Source organism: Haliotis asinina, chromosome 11 (genome assembly GCF_037392515.1).
Source record: "Haliotis asinina isolate JCU_RB_2024 chromosome 11, JCU_Hal_asi_v2, whole genome shotgun sequence".
Taxonomy (NCBI): Eukaryota; Metazoa; Mollusca; class Gastropoda; order Lepetellida; family Haliotidae; genus Haliotis; species Haliotis asinina.
Genome location: NC_090290.1, coordinates 45,818,327 through 45,840,529, shown reverse-complemented (window position 1 = coordinate 45,840,529; position 22,203 = coordinate 45,818,327). Strand labels below are relative to the sequence as shown.

General features: G+C 38.7%; 2 protein-coding genes across 2 annotated transcripts; both read right to left on the bottom strand.

Annotated features, from left to right (window-relative positions):
- Nucleotides 1–6,762: 6,762 nt before the first annotated feature.
- Nucleotides 6,763–10,183, bottom strand: LOC137256561 (multiple epidermal growth factor-like domains protein 6). Its single transcript, XM_067794419.1, has 4 exons — nucleotides 10,117–10,183; nucleotides 8,276–8,398; nucleotides 7,264–7,428; nucleotides 6,763–6,854 (listed from the first exon to the last, which is right to left on the bottom strand). Exons 1-4 carry the CDS (start codon nucleotides 10,181–10,183, stop codon nucleotides 6,763–6,765), a joined length of 447 nt encoding a protein of 148 aa, XP_067650520.1.
- Nucleotides 10,184–14,672: 4,489 nt separating this feature from the next.
- Nucleotides 14,673–18,061, bottom strand: LOC137255469 (fibrillin-2-like). Its single transcript, XM_067792905.1, has 4 exons — nucleotides 18,001–18,061; nucleotides 16,991–17,113; nucleotides 15,352–15,516; nucleotides 14,673–14,764 (listed from the first exon to the last, which is right to left on the bottom strand). The coding sequence occupies exons 1-4, from the start codon at nucleotides 18,059–18,061 to the stop codon at nucleotides 14,673–14,675; spliced, it is 441 nt and encodes a 146-aa protein (XP_067649006.1).
- Nucleotides 18,062–22,203: the final 4,142 nt, after the last annotated feature.

Sequence of the window (22,203 nt, the reverse complement as noted above, 5' to 3'; positions counted from 1 at the left end):
ATCGGCCGCGGGACATATCCCATGTATATCTTTGCATACAAACGTTGTATTATGTATTGGTACAAACTGTTAAAGGCCACATGCAACGTAAAACACAACTTCGCAGATTCTGATACTTTTCGGTATGCTCTTACCGAAACAAATCATCAAAAATGCCCATTCAACCTATAAAGTTGAACAAAAACGTGATGAAAAAAAGCCCGCGAAATCGGAGTTCAGTCGATTCCCTAAATTTACCCCAGCGCTGGGGGAAAAAATTGTTTCAACAGCTATGCTGCTCTGTGCCCATATCTTATGCGCAGTGAATAGGTTCGCCTAGCTTTGCCCTGAGTATGAGGTCGTGAGCAGAAATCTAATCTTGGTTGTGTACACAAACAAGTAAATAATCTTAGACTACTAGTTACATAAAAAGAAACTTGTTGATTGTGGTAAGCAGCCTAGATCACAGAGAAAGGTAAATGTCTGGTTTCTTGACACCTGTATGTCTGCATGCCTGTCTACTAAAGACAGTATGCAATACACAGTTTCAATCATTGACCACATGCAATTTGAATTTAACACCTATCAGGCTATACGCCATAAACAAAATAAATTGATTTATGACTCGTGCACCCGAGTCCTGTCTCTGCCACATTATGCAATTAGGCAGGTGTGATACTTGTACACATGACATGTTTTCATGTCTGTGAGTTGCAGACAAACTACATCCCATTTTCTCGAATAACTGGATCTGACGGAAACTGTTGCAAACTGGTGTCAGTTTCAAGTCCTGCTTTGTACCTGGACGAATGACAGTTTCCAGCCATGCAGTAGTTCACCATCTCTACTGAGATGATGTTTGATTGGATCGAACGCAAATTCAAAGAACATGTATTTACAAAACCCAACATCTCTGATGCATTCTTTATTGATAACAACTTCTTCTAGTGCATATGCTTTTGTTTGACAACGGTGTATGAATCCATACTAAAACGACGCATCAAGTTGTTACCCATAAAGAATCTTACTTTCTTGTGACTCGCCATACGTCTAAAATGCCCATCAAACAGATCATCCTTCTGTGCACATCCAGTGAGCCCTCAGCGTATCAGCAAATGAACCAGCCAATCGGTAGCCGTCGTTACACTTGAGTGCACAAACACCCGCTATGACTGGGTTCAATCTCCCGAGGGCTTCATATCGAGGGAAGTAAGCCCAAGTACAAAATATTGCACTTTTGAATCGCGATTGTACGCTTTTGTTTTTTTACAAACAGCAATGTATATGCATAAGTGATAATTGTGTTTTAATTATGTTTGATTTTTTGGTTGCATGTGACCTTTAAACATGCCTTCTACACGTTTTCCTAAGAAATGTTACAATTTACTACTGTTACATACTGATTCAAATGGTACAATTAACTGGACATCAAAACTGAAAAAAACTTATTGTATACATTGGGTTTTGAGTACGTATGGGAAAATCAATCCATACCCTATGTAAACTTTTTCATTTCTTAGTTCACAGCTAGAGCCCGAAACATATATTTACAGGAATGGCATTTCGCGCTGTCTACTGGCCCTAAAGCCCTTTCATATTCTCAATTTAAACCTCTCTTTGGTATTTAGCCATATCTCCATTGCATAGCTATCACGACATTCCGTATTACTATACCTAAATTCAGGTGTAGTTCACACCAGTTGAATATAGAAATGGGTACATAGCAGAGTTCTAGTAGAACTTTCTTAATGAACTTGATAATGCGCATGAGAGCAAGGTGCACTTGTGTCTTGGGCGCACGAGGTGGATATACAAGATATTGAGTGACCGAATATTTCATGTTTGTTATTTATTGTTTGGGGAATGGTATATACAACTGATAGTTGCAAAGGGCTGTCCGAACTATAATATTTATTTTTGTTTGTCAACACATTAAACACTCTAATGGCACTCTTAGTTCAGTTTCAGAGAAAGGTGTCTTTACATGTGCAATATGTCATTGACCCTTTATTAATGACACCTGTTATATCCATATATACTTTTAATCACAATTATTCTCCATGCCTACTCATATCGTCGTACATGTGGATGACAACCCTGCTTATAACCATATATATAGTAACTCAGACACCAATATGTAACTTAAGAAGGAAGTGTTACAATAAGGAACGTGATTATGCATGTCTTCTTAACATTAATAAACAAATGAAATTGTCTTAACTACTCATCATCACACAGAGAGTTGAGGGCACAATACTAAAGGTCATTGGACAGAATAAGAAATTTGAGGTTGATTTGGTTGATGGCAATGAGAAGACGCTTCTGGACGCTACAGTGATATGAGTAAACCAGGTGAAGTCATTCAGTAAGTCTGCCTGTAGAAACGTTCTTAGAAGCCATTACATCGTGTGTACATGCAGTGCGTGGAACAGAATAGCAATCCCACCGACTCCTTCGCCTGCATAAAGGCGGCTGGTCATAAAAGTGAAACTGAGGGCTTTCTTATTGCTTCCCAGGACCAGTCATTTCCCACTCTTATTCGCCAAAATGCCATCGCTCTTTGCTTCGACGATCGTCTTCGCCATGCCTGCGGCTTTGAATCCGATGTCCATCTATCGTACAACCTTTGGGCGTCATGTAAAATGATGCTTTTAAACGTTTTTGGAATATCCCCATATACAAACTCAGAAGAATATTCCAACCAGCAAACCTGATCTTGACCTCTTTGATAAAGCCAGTGAATTTATTCATATGCTACTCAAAAGAAGCTAAGGATCATGCGATATGCAGATACCTGTGGTGTCAACAGTCATCATGTGGTACTGCTTTAAAATAAATAACAAATTGAAACATTGAGTGCTTCACAAAAACGGCGAGATTTAATCATCAACAGCAATTGCACATGTTGTTCGTGGGATTAGAGCTGTGCATGCTTATTTTCCCTAAACATCCAGTTGTGCCATGGCAACTGTCACTTGAAATTCAATAATGTCAGGACGTCAACAGAGCATGATAGACTGAGGAAGAACTCTAGCTTGGCTTCAAGAAGGTGAAACTCAAAGCAGTGTGGCTCAGAGACTAAATGCTAAATGCTGATGCTAAATGTGAGTCATTGGGAGGTTAAGGCAACGGTTTCGTGTCACTGGAACGCTGAATAGGGGATCATGATTTGGGTACGTTTCCCTGTCATTAATGGCAACCTGACCGGAAATCGCTATCAATGGGAGATTATGAGACCCCATGTTTTGCCATGTTTACAACGCACCGGCGGAGGATCCATATTCCAAGATGATCATGCCCGACCACTGCATGCCGAGGACGTGACGGTCTTCCTTGGACAGAACAATGTTCAGCACATGGAATGACCGGCATATTTAACGGATACATCGCCTTCGTAACAACCACGCCACTCCAGACAACCGTGCAGAAGTGTTCCTTTCGGAAAAGAATACGGGCCTCGCCTTGGAAGTGTACATGTCCTGCTTGCATCTCAAGTACACTGTCGTCGGGCTCCCCATCTGTCTCGGTGTCCTTGGTTTGGTATTTCCTGATATCTTGGCTCAGAACAGGAGAGTAACCGGATTGTCCACTGGGAACGGACCACTTCTGCGTAGTGCAGAAGGCTGCCGTGTTGTGGAGTCTACATCTTCTCCGTACCACTCTTGGTGCGTTAGAGTATGCATCGTTTCCTCATTCGCTGTCTGAGCTGCCTGCAGAAGGGGCAAGGCCCCTGAGCTGATGATGAACTTTACCAGCTAAGACTGTGCTAAGACTGCATATTTCATTTTAATGTGTAAATAATAATAACACATTTACACCGCGCATTTAGCCACGCTTAAGCAAGATCAAAGCGCACAAAATAAAATGGAATTTAGTCGCTACTATTGAATGGCTGTCATGAATATGTGTGTCTTTAGATTCGATCTGAAGGTTTCAAAGTCACAACAGTCGCTGGGGCACTGTGGGAGGTTGTTTCAGGCCACTGATCCTACATGGACAAAGGACCCGTTTCTATATTGCACTGTCTCTACGATGGGAACAAGATGCACGTTCGTATCCTGTGAGCGGAAAGATCTTGAAGGCGTGCACAGTTAGAAGATAAGAAGGTGTAGTTCCAGTGAGACCGCGGGAAACAATACATAAAAGTTTACAATTAATCCGGAACTCGACTGGAAGCCAGGGGAAAGGATACAGTGTAGGATTAACATGTTCATGTTGCCCAGAGAGAGTCACAATGCGGTCGGCGACGTTCTGCGCCCTCTACAGATTGGCTATCTGCGTTTAGCATGCTCCGACCAATAAACAGTTACAATAATCACGTTTGCTTATAACAAGTGACAATACAAAAGTCCTGGCAGATTCAACTATAGTAATATTGGCGAATATTTTACGGAGTAACATGAACAGGTTTTGACAAGATGAGATTGAGGGTTTTGACACAGTTTGGACACAGGCCTGGAATTGCAAAGTTTGTTGCCGTCAAGGTTTAATTTCTTCAAGAGGGGTGTCACTGGCGCAGATTCGAAAACTGCTGGCAGTTCAGGCAGTTCAAGACATGCGTTGATGATACTAGGAAGTAATGGTCTGATATTTGAAGGTCGGCCCCACTTAGATCACAAACACAGTATGTATCCTTCACCGTTGCAACCCAGTCTAGGATATGTCAAATCTTAAGTGTAGCGTTAGGAACTAACTGGGCACAGTGCATGGACGCGAGAAAACCTTACATATTTTCATACTTCATTTGCTATTGAAATCAATGTTAAAATCTCCAAGCATGATGAATCGGAACCTGCTGTACATTATACAGGAAAGCAATGGTTTTCGCTCTGCATATTTCCCAAGTAACAACTGAGTTTAATCTTCTCAGAAAGGATGTAGATCAGAACCGGACTGAGCGTTTTTTTCTTCAGAGATGTGAATTAATGCGACCAGCGTCTGGATTTACTGATAAGGGACTGTGACATTCGGTATAGGATATGAAATCTGATGCTTGTGATTACTCACAGCTGAACTTGAATGGAGGAATAAGGTCTTCTTTTGTGAATATTTCGGTTTAGATAACACTATCTTCACATGTGAACTGTCAGCTTCACTCTGAACTGAGTATATAAGCACGAGCGCTGGGGTGTTGTTCTAAAGAATTCATTGACTGGTCGAAACTCACAGCCTGTATACTAATGAAAAACAATGGTTGCACTGTACTGCAATTCAGAACACCAACTCTCAGGGATTTACGGATATGGTTTTTCAAAGCTAATATAATAAATAAAGAAAGAGAGAAATAGAAAAATAAATATACGTTGTCATTCCTGACTTCTTTTCTTTATATATTTGTGCACGTTCTTAAAAAGGGTCCGTGTCTAACACAGTCTTAAACCTCTCTTTTTTAAATTTTTCTCCTGACGACACTTTGCATTTTTTTAACTTTGGAAATATGCATTACTTAATAGTCACCATGACCATGTCTTAATCTTTTATGAGGTGTGATAATTGACTAAAACTAAGCGAGACGTATAGTGCAATTGTAGGTGAAGTCATCAATAATGTTGATTCCCCAAACAGTGGTGAAACATTATCTTTAAGTACACAGTATAGCCCCTACAAAAATTTAATTTAAAATTAATTAATTAATTAATTAAAATTAATTTTAATTTAATTTAATTTTTTTTTTTAAATTTGTTTTTTTATTTATTCGGAATCTTCCACTGACAACTGGAAGGAGTGTTCTGCCCACTTTACCTTGTAACTTTTGGATGCGTTGGGACAGAGTATTTTCTCCCTCTGTAATGTCCGAACGGGTTAGAATGGGTTCTTCAGTAAGTCATGCTTGTCCTAAGAAGTGACTAACGGGATCTGGCGGTCCGACATGTTGACTTGTTGACACATGTCATCGCAATTGTGCAGATCGATGTTCATACGATTATTTACATACTGCTGCTATATACGAGGAGCATACGAGTCCTGCGTTTTACAATCAATCAACCAATCAACAGTGACCTTTGATCAGTATTGGTTTTAGTTGCAGCTTTGTTCCTGTAGGGGGTTGGTGGTCATTATTCAAAACCATACATATAATCTAACACAGTTTGAAATCCATACATTCTGTTTGACCTATACATTCTGCATTGGTGGTGGTATAAGATTCTGAACATTCTGAACTATAAGACTATTTGTGCATTTTGCGCGCATATTTGTTCAGGTCTGAATGGGCTGGAGTTTCATTAACCAAAATATGCCTTATCCAAATTTACAAGTGTCTCTGACACTACTGAATTAAGATGATGAACGTGTTACCTCATGTTTTGGCTAATAAACAGTAACTTGTATCAAGGATCTTATAAGACCTGTGAACATCCAACTTAGAATTGATCTTTAGTAAGCCATGCTTGTCGTAAGAGGCAGCTAATGGGATCTGGTGGTCACATTCGCTGACTTGGGTGACACATGCATCGTGTTCCAATTGCGTTGATAGATGATCGTGATGCTGATCACTGGATTGTCTGGTCCAGACTCGATTATTTACAGACTGCCGCCATACAGCAGGAACATTCCAGTTCCGACGTAAAACTAAACTCACTCATTCAAAAACCTGCAGGTACAGTTTTACTGAGATATCGGTACTGGAAGAAGATCCTTCAGTTTTGTACAATTCAATTGAAAAAGTTCAATCTATTTTAGCCAGCACAGATAGGGCGACCTGCACTTCAACCACTTGGATGCAAGGAAACATAAAACAAACTCCTCTCATAATGGACTGGAAGCTTTATTAGCGATTTATTTTTACAACTCTGATAGCAGGAGCTTGTTTAGAAGACGCAGAAATAGTTGTTGTTGTTGTTGTTGCTGCTGCTGCCGTTGTTGAAAAGGCAGAGCTGAAAGCATCAAATATCAAATTGAAATATATTTGTCCCTCATGTTGAGCGTGCTTTACATAAACTGTGTGTTTATGCGGAACACCGCTCCGAATGATCAACGCTAATTTACATTACCTTATGCCAAAGAATGCACAAACATTAGATGAATTAATGCACCATCAAATGTGTACATGTTTACTGTCCAGTATATCTTGGTAAACAGGTCTTCAATTATTAATAGGGTTACAGTGTTCGCTCATCACGCCGAAGGCCCGGTTTCGATTCCCACATGGGCTCATGTGTGAAGCCCATTTCTAGAATTCCCCGCTGAGATCTTGCTGGAATATTGCTGAAAGCGGCGTGCAATCATACTGACTAAATTGATGTATATCGACGTCAGTTAATAAGTGAACTTGACACAACTTACGGAAACAGGTCCTGTTGTCGAAGGATGGCAGGGATAGGTTGGGGTTGCACTGACAGCTGTAGGACCCGGCATTGTCGACACATCTTCCACTGGGGACATAGGTGCGGAGATAGGGCTCATAACTCACTCCGCAGAGGTAATTATTTTCTGAACACTCGTCAACATCTGAAACAAAGGTATGAACATTCATGATGGCGTTTCCTTGGCTTGTCACATACGATAGGTATGTTTCGGAAAAGTGAAAGGATGTCAGATATTGGACGAGTTGGTTTACACTTTTTTGTACTACAAAGAATACAAAAGTTCACGTAAGAAGTGAGTGAGTTTAGTTTTACGCCGCACTCAGCAATATTCCTGCTATATGGCGCCGGTCTGTATATAATCAAGTCTGGACCAGACAAGCCAGTGATCAACAACATGAGCATCGATCTGCGCAACTGGGAACCGATGACATGTGTCAACCAAGTCAGCGGGTCTGACCACCCGATCCCGTTAGTCGCCTCTTAGCACAAGCTAAGCACAGTCGACTTTTATGGCACACATGGGTTGCTGAAGGCCTATTCTACCCCGGGACCTTCAAGGGTCTCACGTAAGAAGTCACATGAGTTTATGTTTTGTGTTTCAAACGCATTGATAATAACTATAAGGACACTTTGCAATTAAATAATAAATCATGTAAATGTATTCATTAGAATATTATGAATATTCATTCATCTGATGTTGTAAATGTGAAGCACAGTGGTTTTATTGTACTTGGGGCAGAAAATGAATCGACATTACGAATAAATGCTGAAAATAGTTCCGACAGGTAGTCAAATAGCAGCATTTCTGAAACAGCCAATCAGCTGTTACTGAAAACATAAGAACCAGCATCTCCATTTCCTTGTGGCTGATAAATAAATACACACCGTCATGACATTCACACACGTCGTTATCATCACAAAATGAATGCGGGTATATTAATGCTTGGTTATTAATAAAATGGCGAGGTTGTGTGCGACATATAACTTACTGGCGCATACTGTCGGGTTTTGTAGCGTCACCTTGAAACCTGGAGTACAGTTGCAGGTTGGAATAAGTGCAACCGGTGGCAGGACACAAACGCCATTAAGGCAACCAAAAGTATCGCACAAACCTGTCAACCAAACGAAGAACATTCTTAACTCAATTTACAATCACAAAATACCCCTGAGATTTTGATATAATGTTCAGACATAATTACTCAATGCAATGTTTTACGTTTTAACCAGTTATGTTGAAAATAAATACAGAGTAAGTCAAGGATATATTCTGAGTCCTCTCTTCTCTCTTTATTAATTAATTAGCCATACAAATTCAAGAAAAGTGCGGGTATGGAATATTACTATACGAATGGGCTTTTCTTACTACAGATTCCAGATGATGTTAAAATATTTTCCAGCAGCCAAATAAGTTTTGTGAACTTGATTACTTCTGTGACGATGCAAATTGAGTGAATACATGAACAAAACTAAGGTGATTGGTTTTTTTTTAAAAAAAAAAATGGAGGTAAGTAGCGGAAAGTGAGTTTTATAACGGAGAGATGTTAGAAAGGACCTCTTTCTGTAAATATTCAGGTGTCTATTTTATAGATCGCCTCACATGGAACTTACCTACTGAGGAGACGTCAAACCGAGCTAAGAAATACTAATAGGCATTGGCAAGAACTACTTTCAGACACAGCTTATTATACCTTGACTCCAAAGTAAGCTCCATACTACTCTATGGGTCAGAGGTAAGGGGACTTAAAACTTAATGCAGTTGAAAAGGTACACGTATATCCGTGTAAAAAATACCTAGTAGGAAATCAAGCAAATACTCATATTTTAATGCAGTATGGAGAAACCGGGCGTTATCCCTTGTACATATATGCTTAAATAAAAGTTTTTAAATACTGGTTAAGACTTATCCATATGCCCCGTACAGATACCCATGAAAATACTATGAAATGATGTCAGTATGTGATCAAAATGGTAAACGAAACTCGGCCACATACGTGAAGGAGATTCTTTTTAATACAGACTTTAGCTGCATTTGGTATGATCAACATGTAAACTGTTCTCCAAATTTCATTTCATTTCATGAATATCATTTGCTTCCTATGGAATCATATGTCCATTTGATTCAATAATAAGAAAAATATCTTACGTTATACAATCACAAATTTTATCTACTGAGTGTGCATACTTCTCTAATTCTGCGAAATGTATCAGCATTCATATTCAATGTTTTAAACTATAGAAAGACTGTCGTATCTATATTGTGTTATGTAATACCCACGTTAATGGTTGCTTAACTTCTACCATAACATTCATAAATGTTGTAAATGCACGACAGGCCCGGGGCCTCTTTGGTACTGAATAAACGGAATGAACGCAATTTCAGTTGACAAATCTTTCAAAGAGTCTTTCCTTGTTAACAAGTTTTTGTATTTGGATCAATTCCTATGTAGCAGGGTAAATACGCAGAGTGTTTATGTTTGTAAAGAAATGGTCAGGTATTGTTTACGGATTAAAAACACTTGTCTGTATCGTATGATAGATGAAAACTTTGCACTGTAGCTACTGCAAATCTATTAGAAAATGTATGTAATTTTTCAATTACAAGTGTGTATATATAGGACCTAATCATGATGTCAGTCAGTGAAAATGTGTATAACGAACAAAACTTAGAGGACCCCTTGAGTTCCTTCTAATAGTAGGTTATTGTAGCATTAAAATTGAGTTCTCGGTAACATACTCTCTAATGTACACAAGCATGTAGAAGAGAATCTTCGGACACACTTCGAATGTAAATGACAACCACTGTACATAATATTAATAATGTTACACTTACCTTGAGCAGATGCTGACGGCATGTACACCGCCACGATAACAGTAAGGGGGGACAACAACGAATACATGATGTAAAGCAGCAAGAGTCAGTGGACAGTGCATCTCTGCTAAACAACCATGGGCTTATATAGCTGCTTTATCTTATCCCAAACAAAAGAATGTGATTGGTTTTATTTCTCTTCATCATGGGACATACGATATGTCTACAACACCACAAAACAAGTGGAGCATATGGACAGCTATATCCATCATGTGTGAAGAGAATCCTACACCTACAGTAAGTTTTTCTTCAAGTGTACTACAAAAACCTCCAGTGAGGTAAATGGGCTCTCGACCAAAGTAACTTAATTGAACGCACGTTGACACTTCACCCAGAGCGTAATGTGTAAAGTAAGATAGAGTAAAGATCGCAACGTATCGAAACTTGTTGGTTCTGTTGAGAACCCGTGTGTCAGCAGTTATTACCTCTGCTACTGTCCTCAATATTCCTAAATAGTTGAGAATCATATTTGCTATCAAAAGGTTGTGTAGAGGTAAGCGTCGATACCAAGTGCCTAGATAACGCCGATGTAATAATGTGGATACAATTCCTTGTACCACAGATATTTGATATTTTTTATGTTACACCAGAAGGCTTACTAAAGTGACGTAATATTTTCTGTGACTACTCAACTTCGAAGACTGAATATGAATAGCAGTAAAACTAGAAACATCATATTTGCAAGAGGACCAGCTAAATACTCAAAAGTAACATCCTCTTTATGAAACGTTTACAGAGTTGATATCTATACATATCTCGGGATTAACATGCATAGAAATAGACGATTTAAAAGCGGAATAATATATTGTGTGATTATGCACTAACAGCAAAGAAGGCCCGATACTGTATTAGCATTGTCTGATACCTTGGTTGTTCCTATCCTAACATATGACCCAAGAGGTTTTGTGTTTTGAAACTATTTACTCAACTGAATGAATTCACGAAAATTTCGCAAACTTGATGCAGATTTTAGAAACTCTGTGTCATATTTTATGTTATATGGCGAACGTGGTAGACAATACGTATATATTAAGATATATACACGCGCATGGTAGCTTTTTGACATAAGTTGAATCCTCCAAAAGAAGTAAATTATTCCAAGTACTTTATACATCACATTAGGCTCTCAAGTCACTTCTAACCAGTATCCGTGGTTCAGTACCATTAGGCGCATCATAAAACATCTTGGACTATGCAATGTTCTAAACAATCCAACTGGTATTTCACTCTTTAGTCTCAAATGTTCAACAAATCCTAAAAGATACGGCCCCGATTTCTCGAAACAAAGTTTGGTTTTTACTCAAACCTGAAACTGAGTTTGACAATTTGAAACCGCTGAAATTTAACTCAACTGCATTTTTGAAATGAAAATGACCATATGAAAAATATGAACCCTAATATGTTCGTCCTAATTGACGATATTAAACGATATTACACTGAACAACGTTTACTATTATATTTAGTACTTACCCAGAATTGGCAAAATAGCTTTCGAGCGATAGATACCAAACCATTAACTCGTTTCATAAACATGACATTACACGCGACGCCGTTTGGTATTCTCTCTACTTATACATGGATGTAAAAAAATATCGCAACACTAAGTATTTTTCATATTATCAATATGTCACCATAGACCACAGAAAAGGAACTCATACAAATCTTAATTTAAATTACTATCTGGGTAAATTAACCCTCGTAGAATAATCAAATGGCAAATGTAAGTGTATAAATAAAGGAAAACTGTTTATTCAAAGAAGCAACAAAAATGTACTCGTTCTTTGGTACCGATAACCATGGTCGTGTGACGGTAACAGGCACAGTCATGTTCAAGACTCTGGCATACAATCGTCAAGACAAAAGTAATAATAATAGTAATAAAATAGTGCTAACTGAGCACAGAATCAATATCTGGCGTAACCTCCACCATCTGCAATAACTTCCCTAACCCTCTTCCTCGATGACTGTGTCGGGCGTTGCCTTGAACACAGTGCATGTTTCATTACTTCAGCATCATGTACAGGAGGATGACTTCCTCTTGTTCTGCTATTCATGAGTAACACACACATACTCTATGGGACTGAAATATGGACTTATGACAGGCTACGATATAGCTGCCCGAACCTACCGATGTATGAAATCACTAACGGAACATACACAGATATGATGAGAATGACCTTGTGTTCAGAAGACTCGTCAAAATATTGCACAATTACCCTGCGTACAGTATACCGTTGTCTAGTTAATATTCAAATATCATAAGGTAAATTTTACATTCATGTCAGAAGCAACCCCACACCATCAATGAAACTCCGCCAAACTGTATTCCGCCCCAAGATATTTGGTATATACACTATCCCTCCGTCACATTAGTGAACCCTTCACCATGACGTCTCGATGTCGTCGCGTTTTTATACCAAGCTGGCCGTGCCACTATGGGTTGACAACGGACGTCTGACAGGTCGCCCGGTTGTCGGCCCTTTCGGACCTATCTGTAGGCTAAATGACGAGATGAATGCCACACTGTGTCTAACCATGCAGCTGTTTTGTATCATTCATAGTAGTTGTCACTAGTGGTCGGCCTGAACGCTAGCGGTAATTAGCGTTTTTTTAGGGCCAATCGACAGATAGACGATGAATGACAACCAACATCTCTATAGCCCCCTCTATGTGACACCCTTCAACAACATACTAACTTTACAACTTGAGCAGATGTTAGTTAAGAAGACCAACACTTGATTATCAACAACGAATTCTATTGATTTTCCACGGAAAAGAACGGTTTACAGGAACGTCATATTTCCTTAATACAGGATACTCATACTGGACGTAAAGCTTCCCTTCCACCATAGCTCTTACATAAACAAAGTCACGGTACATCCGACTGATCAATATAATCATAAGCATAATGATGAGATCAGTATGGATGGCTACATGGGGGATCATGGATTTGCGAAACCTTTTTCAATGTCTATTGTTCTAGATCTGCAGTCGTCTTTACGTACAACTGACTTTGTTAATGGATTTTCAGGAAGAATATCGATTTGGAGCTTTTCTCAAGAGGTAGGGATGGTTATATCCTACCTCTGGCTTAACCACCGACGTTCTGTAATACCAAGTTATAAAGTCTGATATTGCTGAGATGGTGGACACCAGAAACAGGCATCACTCATTTCACTCTTGTGTGACTGGGCCTTATTACAGCATGGTCCATCATGCATGTATTTTCCACGTGAGCTGATGCATCGCCATTTTTCTATAAAAAGGATATTCGTTGGTCACCATCCGTTGGCTGCCGTAGTACATGCGTTGTATAGGACTCGAACAATAGTGTCCGTGCAAGAATGTTCAAGTGGACGGTACGGCCTGACTCCTGAACTCAACTGGAATGACTGTTCTGTACTTTTCTGCGCATTTACAAGCGGATAATATAGTGATAACGTTTTATTTCCCTGTGTGTGTACTGTGTATGGTTTTCCCTCATAATGTTCATAAGATACTAGGACGAATTGAAGTTTTTTGCAAGATTTGTCCTTTCATTAAGCATTTACAATGCCGTGTTCGAGCCTGATACAGTGAACCATGACAAGGACTGGTTTAGTTATATTTATTTAGCATGTTCCTGAAGCAGGTTGCGGGTTAGGTCGATTTAAAAATAAGAAACATGACAAAACAGTTCGTAATCCAGACACGGGTCACCGTGTTATTTAAATGAGTGAGTGAGTTTAGTTTAACGCTGCACTCGGCAATATTGCACCGGTCTGTACATAAGCGATTCTGGACCCGACAGTCCAGTGATCAACAGCATGAGCATCGATCTACGCAGTTGGGATATGATGTCATGTATCAACCACGTCAGCGAGCCTGATTATTCGACCCCGTCCGTCGCCTCTTACAAGCATGGGTTACTGAAGATCAGTTCTAAATGATCTTCATTGGTAGCTAGCTTAAGAGACATAAACCACAATCAATGACAACAATTATTAAATAACACCTCTTATACGAACATTTGCACTTTATATACATTCCAGTAAATTGACTGACTCAGTTGTAGGTCCTGACAATCAAGCGATGACTCCATCGTGTTACCAGATTATTACCTGGTGATTGTCGGTCTCCCCTATCCGGGAATTCTCTCTCTATATATATTCTCTCTCTCTCTCTCTCTCTCTCTCTCTCTGTGTGTGTGTGTGTGTGTGTGTGTGTGTGTATATATATACATATACATATATATGTGTGTGTGTATTCTATATATTCTGTATATATGTTTATATAAATAGAGAGAGAGAGAGAGAGAGAGAGACAAACACCAATAGGTGGTATTTTAGGTTGTGTGAATTTCAAATGAACATAAAGATCAAATAATTCTGTTGTCATGGTTAGGAACATCAGCGCGTCATCTGCTGGAACGACTGGATGTGATAACAAAGAAAACATACCACAATATCAACAGAACTGTTTTATTAAAACTTTAGTTGACACAAAACTATAGAAATATTTACAGTGCAAGACAGTTGTTATAAGTCCAACAAGCCAGATAACAGGAGCTGGTTAATAAGCAGTTGAAACTGTTGTTGTTGTTGCTGCTGTTGTTGTTGAATAGGCAGAGCTGAAAAAAAAAACAAAGGTGAAATTTGAATACATCTGTGCTTTGTGTGGAATATGCTTAATGCTATGTCACAGTCTTAAAATTTCTGTGCCCAAATACTGAGTGATGCTATCACTAATATCTAATTTGTTTTTGGTGTCATGGTGGGCGAGCTGGCTAAAGCGCAATGCTAATGAGCTAGCGAGCTTAACGCGACGGGGTCGAATCCACCTGTGACCGGGTGTGAAAACCTTGGAGTCAGCTTTGTGCGCAGACTCTTTCCGCGTTGTCACAACCCCTAGTTTACACTGCACAGCCATATGCACTTAAACGAACCCACGAATCCGTTGGTATATGACCAGATGGTGACCACATGAATATATGCATACGCCTAGTTGCGGGTACAGCAACGTGCAGTGAACTTTGACAAAGTACTGTGGCTAAGTGTCCCTGTCCACCCAGCTGTGAATTGGGTACCTCGTTAGGATGTATTCGTTATTTGTTTCCTTCAGTATATATCCGAAATTAATTTACTGGTGTGTACATCATGGTAATATTTTTCACTTACATACTGACGTCGGGTAGTAGGAGCACATGACAAAACTTACGGAAACAGGTCCTGTTGTCAAAGGATGACAGGGATAAGTTGGGGTTGCACTGACAGCTGTAGGACCCGGCATTGTCGACACATCTTCCACTGGGGACATAGGTGCGGAGATAGGGCTCATAACTCACCCCACAGAGGTAATTATTTTCTGAACACTCGTCAATATCTGGAAAAAACACACAGTGTATTTGTTTAAAAAAATAGAACACGGCACAACTGAATTCGCGACATTTGGACATTTCTGACCATGGATTGAACAAAATGAAGCATGAAGTTGTTTAGTTTCTTTGGGAATTCATGTTTTTGAGGTAGTAGGTGAATGGAAACATGTTTAAAATATTACTACACAAACTCTCTTTTTCATTTTTTGTTGTTTTTTTAAAAAAATCTCGTCCACGTGCAGCGAACAATTTGGCCCATACGTGAGACGATCTTTTTTGGATCAAAGTACATATTTCAGTGGTGATCCGATTAATTGGAATAATCGAAGACTGGTAAATAAACGACCAAGCAATCAATCGATCGTGTTTTCTCATAACTGAACACAATCAATTTTGGATCACTTGTTTGCACTAACAATATGTTTCACAAGTTTGGTTTTGTGCTTGTCCTTCTGTTTACACTCTAAGCACTACAAGTCATGAAGCTCGATCCAAGTCATGGTCGAATTTAGCTTAAAGACTCAGGACCATTTATGTTCCTAACATAAGATGTGAAATTTCCAAATGCATTTAGTGCAATTTGCCTACAAATCCATAACATTTTTGTGCATTAGCAAAATAATAACAGGGAAATTTGGTAAATGACGCTAACCATTTATATTCGACGATTGATCGGTTGTAACGCACAATCATACATTATGGGATTTTAAACAACTCCCAACACTTTATTGTTTTAGGGATGCAGTGAATGAATTGCATTTTCACATGCAATAGCAATATAAAACATGTCCTCTTGTATGCTCAGCAAAAGAAAAGACTGTCAAATACATGGCAGTTGTCTGACATAAAGAATTAGCTGCGAGCTTTGGGTCAAAATATGCATTCTAATTATACAGAGAAATTAGGAATATTGTTTGACAACTATAGAAATTGATCACATTTGGCCAGGTGTCTGTCTGGTCTTTCAAATAACCAGTGATTTGCATGTACAAGCCGATAGCTATTTAACACATCGTTTCGAAATACTCAAAAAGAGTGAGAAAATTCAGTTTTACGCCGCCGTCAGCAATATTCCAGTAGCCCGACGAGGAACACCAGGAATGGGCCTCAGATATTGTACCCGGGAATCGGGAATGCACCAAGCCCATACACAAAGGATAATACGATTCGAAGATTATGCCTTGTTATAACGGCATACACGTACATATCTCGTGATAACAATTTCCATGACGGGCGGTGGGGTAGACTAATGACGAAAGTGCCCGCTCATCTCGCCGGAGACTCGGGTTCGATTCCAAGCACGGATACAATATGTGAAGCCCATTTCAGATGTCCCCTGATATTGCTACAAAATTGCTAAAAGCGGCCTAAAACCAAACTCACTCATGTCGATACGCACATCGTCATTGTTTAAAAGGAATGTTTTGTTATGTCCCACTGATTACCAAGTGGCAAGGTCATGTGTAAAAGGTAACTTACTGGAGCATACATTCGGCTCGGTTAGAGTCGTCTGGAAACCTGCAGTACAGTTGCACGTGGGGACTACTGTAACCGGCGGCAGGACGCAGACACCATTAAGGCAGCCAGCAGTGTCGCACAGAGCTGTCAACCAAAACAATTACAGTATTAATCACACCTATCCAATTCAATATCACCCTCATATCGAAACTGTCAAAACGTTTCTCCTATATAAATCATGACAATTCAGTTGATTACCTGTATGACATACATTCGCAGTTGACCATCAAACATAAAGAAGAATATGTAATGATACCATGTATTTCTTTCAAAAATCCAGAAAAATAATCATGCTAGAATTAAAAATCGTATGTTTGATGAAACAGTTGTGTATTCCATGTACGTTCATGCAACTTACAGCGCAGTAGTGAAATGAATACACATTGTACATGGTACTAATTCTCATTTTGTTGCATAGATATTGTCATTCAATGACAATTTTATGATCCGATCCAAGATGTTTGACAGTCGAAAGGCCTTAAACTACAGATATCACGAATACAAATTGGCAGGTCGTTAAAACCATAGATTACTGAATAATATAATAGAGAAACTCTCCCAAGTGTATGCTGATACCAATTACTTGAACACGTGTTCATAAAGTCAATTTTGTTACCTTTATTAACGAGGGTTGACATAATGGATAACAGTAGGCATGAAAATAGATTATATTTATCATAAAAATATCCGCAAAATATGCATCTCTGAACATTGTATTACCATTACACTTCCAATGACATAACATTTCATGACGAAATAGCATTGTCAGGCCATTGTACAAAGACTACTGTCAAAACGATATCTCTTGGGGGATCTGACCCAACACTAGCAATATCTCTTGTGGAAAACAGTTTTGGATGATAAATATATATGTATATATGGTTCAGTACGGCTATTGGAAAAAAATACACCTTGAAAAAATCGCGTGTGAATGACCACCATCATGTGTTATAATACCAAATTTAACTTACCTTGAGCTGATGTCAACGGCATGTACACCGCCAGGACAAGGGTGAACAACGACGAAAACATGGTGCAAAAAAAGCGAGTCAGAAGACAATGCATCTGTGATAGACAGGCGTGGGGTTTTATAGCTGCCCTGTCACACCCCAAATAAGGAATAATATGTTTTTGTTTACTTCTCACCTCGTCATTTGACATCAGATATGTCCAATCACATCACAGAACAAAAGCAGTATATCCACAGCTATGTGCGCACATCCATCATTTGTTACAAGAAATGCTGCTGTTATTATATTGGGATTAGAATTTTTCTTTCATGGTATTAAAAAAATGTCCATTGAGGTAGATGACCTCCCTGTGACTCCGCGAGTGACCTCCCATTCACACTTCAAGTACGTGATGGTATGAAGGACGCAGGACATACATTCTTATTGATAATCTGGTAAATACACTGTCACACAATACACGATAATGTGAATCAATGTCATTGTCTCCTGATGACTGAAGAAATTATGGGTTGAGTAGGTCTTGTTAGATGTGTCAATGTGTGAAGTCCAGTTCTGGTGTCCTCCGCCGTGATATTGCTGGAACAATGCTGAAAGTGGTGTAAAACCATATTCACTCACTCACTTGTAGGTGTACTGCAAGGTGGCATCTTGAACCATTTACCTTTTATATTTATTGGGTTACATGCATTAGCTTACATTACACTACATTACATTAGTAATGAGTTGGGGGGAGGGGGGCTCTAATTGTAAACTTCATACATTACATTACAGTTCACAAATGAACCGCTCTATTATATGATATACCATCCTCCGGAACGAACATAATTAATACGGAAACAGTGTTAGTCAGGTCTGCATTTAATATTGAAACAGATGATCAGTAATATATGATATTACCAATCTGATAACAGAGTATTCCTTATCAGGTGGAAAACAATAACCTTCCTTAAACCACTGTTTACCTTCGCAAAAAATTATCATTTCTCCAATAAGTAGTTTCATATCATTTGCTATAATTTACAACATCAAACCAAAATACTCTTGGCAACTGGTCTGTTCTATTCCGGAAGATAATAATATTACTAAATAAATGGTTTCGCATATATGTCGCTCATAACCTGCCACATTGTCCGTTCACGGCGCTACGTACATTACTATCCCCGGTCATAGGACACCATCGTACTTTCCTATGTTTTTTTAACTCTTTGGGGATCATGCAGCTATACGATGTATTAAGCACTCGCATTGCCAGCACATCCGCACGAGTACCCATTTTACCAACTGGGTGAACTAAATCAATGAAGATCTAATTTAAGTATCTTGGTCACGTATATACGCAAATGCGCACACCTCGGGACCCGAACCTAAGTGCCTCCTACGGTATTCTCATCAGGGCTTTCAGCGTGATGGGTGGACGCCTTACCACTGCAATATTGCACTCCACACAGATCATTGTATATCGTATATTTGTTCAACTCACCATCTAGTAGAGACGAATATGTCTCTACTAGATAGTGAGTTAATCTGTGCAAAAAAATACCCATTCTTGGTAGTCCTCAGAAACAATTTCCGTTTGGTGTCAAGGGGAAAATGGTTGTCAAAGCTTTCCTTTCGAAAAGCAAACTGGATATAAAAGCGAAAAATCCCTGTCCGCAATAATACGTTATTTATTCTTAAAACAGTTTTAAAATAAGAGCGAAAAAATCTTCCCTTAATAAAAAAAGGATCTCAAGTAAAAGCAACGAACCACTTAGAGTTTAAAAAGCACAGGACTTGATTTTAAGAAACCTCTGCTAAAAGATGACTGTCAAAGATTTCGTAAATGAATCACTGAAAATCAGGGATGACACCGGGTGTTCGCAACATGTGTAAGGCTGTCCTGTCATGGGCAAGGTAGCATAGCCACAATCAAATATTCCTTGGAATGAAGGTGACTATGCAACATCCCCAGGTATGAACAATTTATGTATGTCGATAAGAACAAACGTGAAATCTTTTATGGATATTTAGAAGTGGAATACATAAGAACAGAAAGATTTATTGATCTCAAGGTTAATATTGCGAATAACCCGACGTTTCGGAACGGATGCATACGCTCAGAAACGTCGTGTTAGTCACGATAAATTGACATCCATCAATCTTGCCTTTCTTGAAAAAAAAACACAGCTTACAATTTTTATTCTCACAGAGATAAACGTAGCTCGGAAATTAAGTTCATACAACTGATATTTCTTACTGTAAAATCAAAACAGTTTTACAACTTGTCACGTGCTTTATACAAATACATATTATGTCAATAGCACGCATGTGAAATTTGTTCTTTGTACCACAGTGGCAGTGCTCAGGCATTTAGTGACGGTACAGTTTCACATTCATCCCATTTAACACGAAACATTCTCGAAACATGTTCATAAGGTTTCAAAAAGGTTTTTCAAAACCATTTTTCACAAAATGTTTTGGGAATGTTATTTAAATGTTTCACAACAAGTCATAACGTTGAAATGTTTCCAACTGTTATTCAAAAACATCATGCTATAACATGGTTGAAACTATTCCATAACATGCCGTTGAAAAGCTTTGGAAACGTTGCAGAAATGTTGTGCACGAACATGTTTAATGAAATATGGTCTCCGCGTTTAAAAAAACCATTGTGGACACATGCATGTCATATCATAAGAATAATGTGCAAAACAGCTACTGACCAAGCAGCCCAAGGCTAGTAAAAATCCCCACTGGCAAGTGAATTTTCATGGGATCATTTTGTAAATATGTCATTCTCTCCGACTTGTTAATTTATAATACACTTTGAAATCATGCGGGATTATGGCTTGATGAAAATTTTCATAATATTAACAGCCTGACGATGAAACCCGTGCCATGTCATACAATCAATATGTACATCTCTGAAAAATACTGAAAATGTTTTGGAAACGGATCCAAAAATAGCATGCTATAACAGGTGCGAAACTATTTCACAACATATCATTGGACTGATGTTACAACAGTGCAGAAATATTGTGCAAGAACATGTGTAATGATATATTGTCATCACGTTTTATAAACATTGTGGAGACATGTGCCAAATCATTGAAATAACGGCTTAATCTCTCAAAAATACCGAACATGTTTCTGAAAAGCTTTCAAAATGTTCTTAAAAAATGTCATGTTAGAACATGGGTGAAACTATTTCACAACGTCATTTAAATGACACTTGATGTCATTTCCATAGACCAAGTTTTTTCAGTATACAGTCGTAAGTAACGTGCACGTTCGCGCCAATGCTGGCAAATGTACGCCACCTCCATCATCGTCGCCCTAACTCGTTTTGAAGTTGGACCAGCAGAGGGACGATGCCAGCTAGGAGACTCTAACTCTAGCCAGGACCGCGTCACTGGGAACCTTTACTTACCATTCCCTCTGCTAATGCGGTGGCATATTATATTTCCATAGACCAAAATACATATTTCATATTTAATGTCTTTCTATAATCTGTCACTTTCGTGTATTATACAGTATACTATTATTTGTACATAATTTGTAGTGTTGGCAGAATTTTTCACTCATCCAAATCATGATCATATAGACTTATATGTATTCAGCCTGTGGTCTTGCCGCAGTTACTGATCTCGCACATTCCCAAGTTCTGCTGTGATCGTACTCGTGACAGGGTACTGTGCTCTTGTTCTCGTCGCAATAAACGTAAGCAGTTTATGTACGTTGTATTGTGTTTTTAAAATTTATGTGTGCATTTATAGAAAGTTTATATGATTCCGAGTAATAAAACAGACGCATGATTGGTCAATTATTTAGTTATCCTAGTTTTCTTAAACTTGTTGGAACTAGACCTCAGATTTTCCAGTTTTGCTGTTCTGAAATGTTAAAAAGTAAAGGTTTGTTTATAATTGTGTTTATCGTTCTTTTTTCAATAACAAAAACATATATCAGAATATATTGATCTTTACTTCCAACAAATATTTAGTTTCTGGTAAAACTGGTAATTCATGTTTACGTAATAAAATAAAATGAAACATTTACAACAAATATATGCATGGTTTCTACCACATCTTTTGCCGAAGATGTTAGAGACGATTCACTTAAAATCATCTGGACCCTTCATGTGACACAGTTGCCCTGAGTATACTGACACTCCGTGACTAAGTCGACTTTCTTTTCTGTTTTTAATGCAAGGTTAGGAACTGGTGA

What these genes read in the sequence shown, in the direction of transcription:
- LOC137256561 (XM_067794419.1), bottom strand. Translation starts at nt 10,183, where the DNA reads ATGTATTCGTTGTTGTCCCCCCTTACTGTTATCGTGGCGGTGTACATG. An exon ending in GCCGTCAGCATCTGCTCAAG is followed by an intron (nt 8,399 to 10,116) that starts GTAAGTGTAACA and finishes TTTGGTTGACAG; the next exon opens with GTTTGTGCGATACTTTTGGT. An exon ending in CGACAACAGGACCTGTTTCC is followed by an intron (nt 6,855 to 7,263) that starts GTAAGTTGTGTC and finishes TGATGCTTTCAG; the next exon opens with CTCTGCCTTTTCAACAACGG.
- LOC137255469 (XM_067792905.1), bottom strand. Translation starts at nt 18,061, where the DNA reads ATGTTTTCGTCGTTGTTCACCCTTGTCCTGGCGGTGTACATGCCGTTG. An exon ending in CGAGCCGAATGTATGCTCCA is followed by an intron (nt 15,517 to 16,990) that starts GTAAGTTACCTT and finishes TGTTTTTTCCAG; the next exon opens with ATATTGACGAGTGTTCAGAA. An exon ending in TGACAACAGGACCTGTTTCC is followed by an intron (nt 14,765 to 15,351) that starts GTAAGTTTTGTC and finishes TTTTTTTTTCAG; the next exon opens with CTCTGCCTATTCAACAACAA.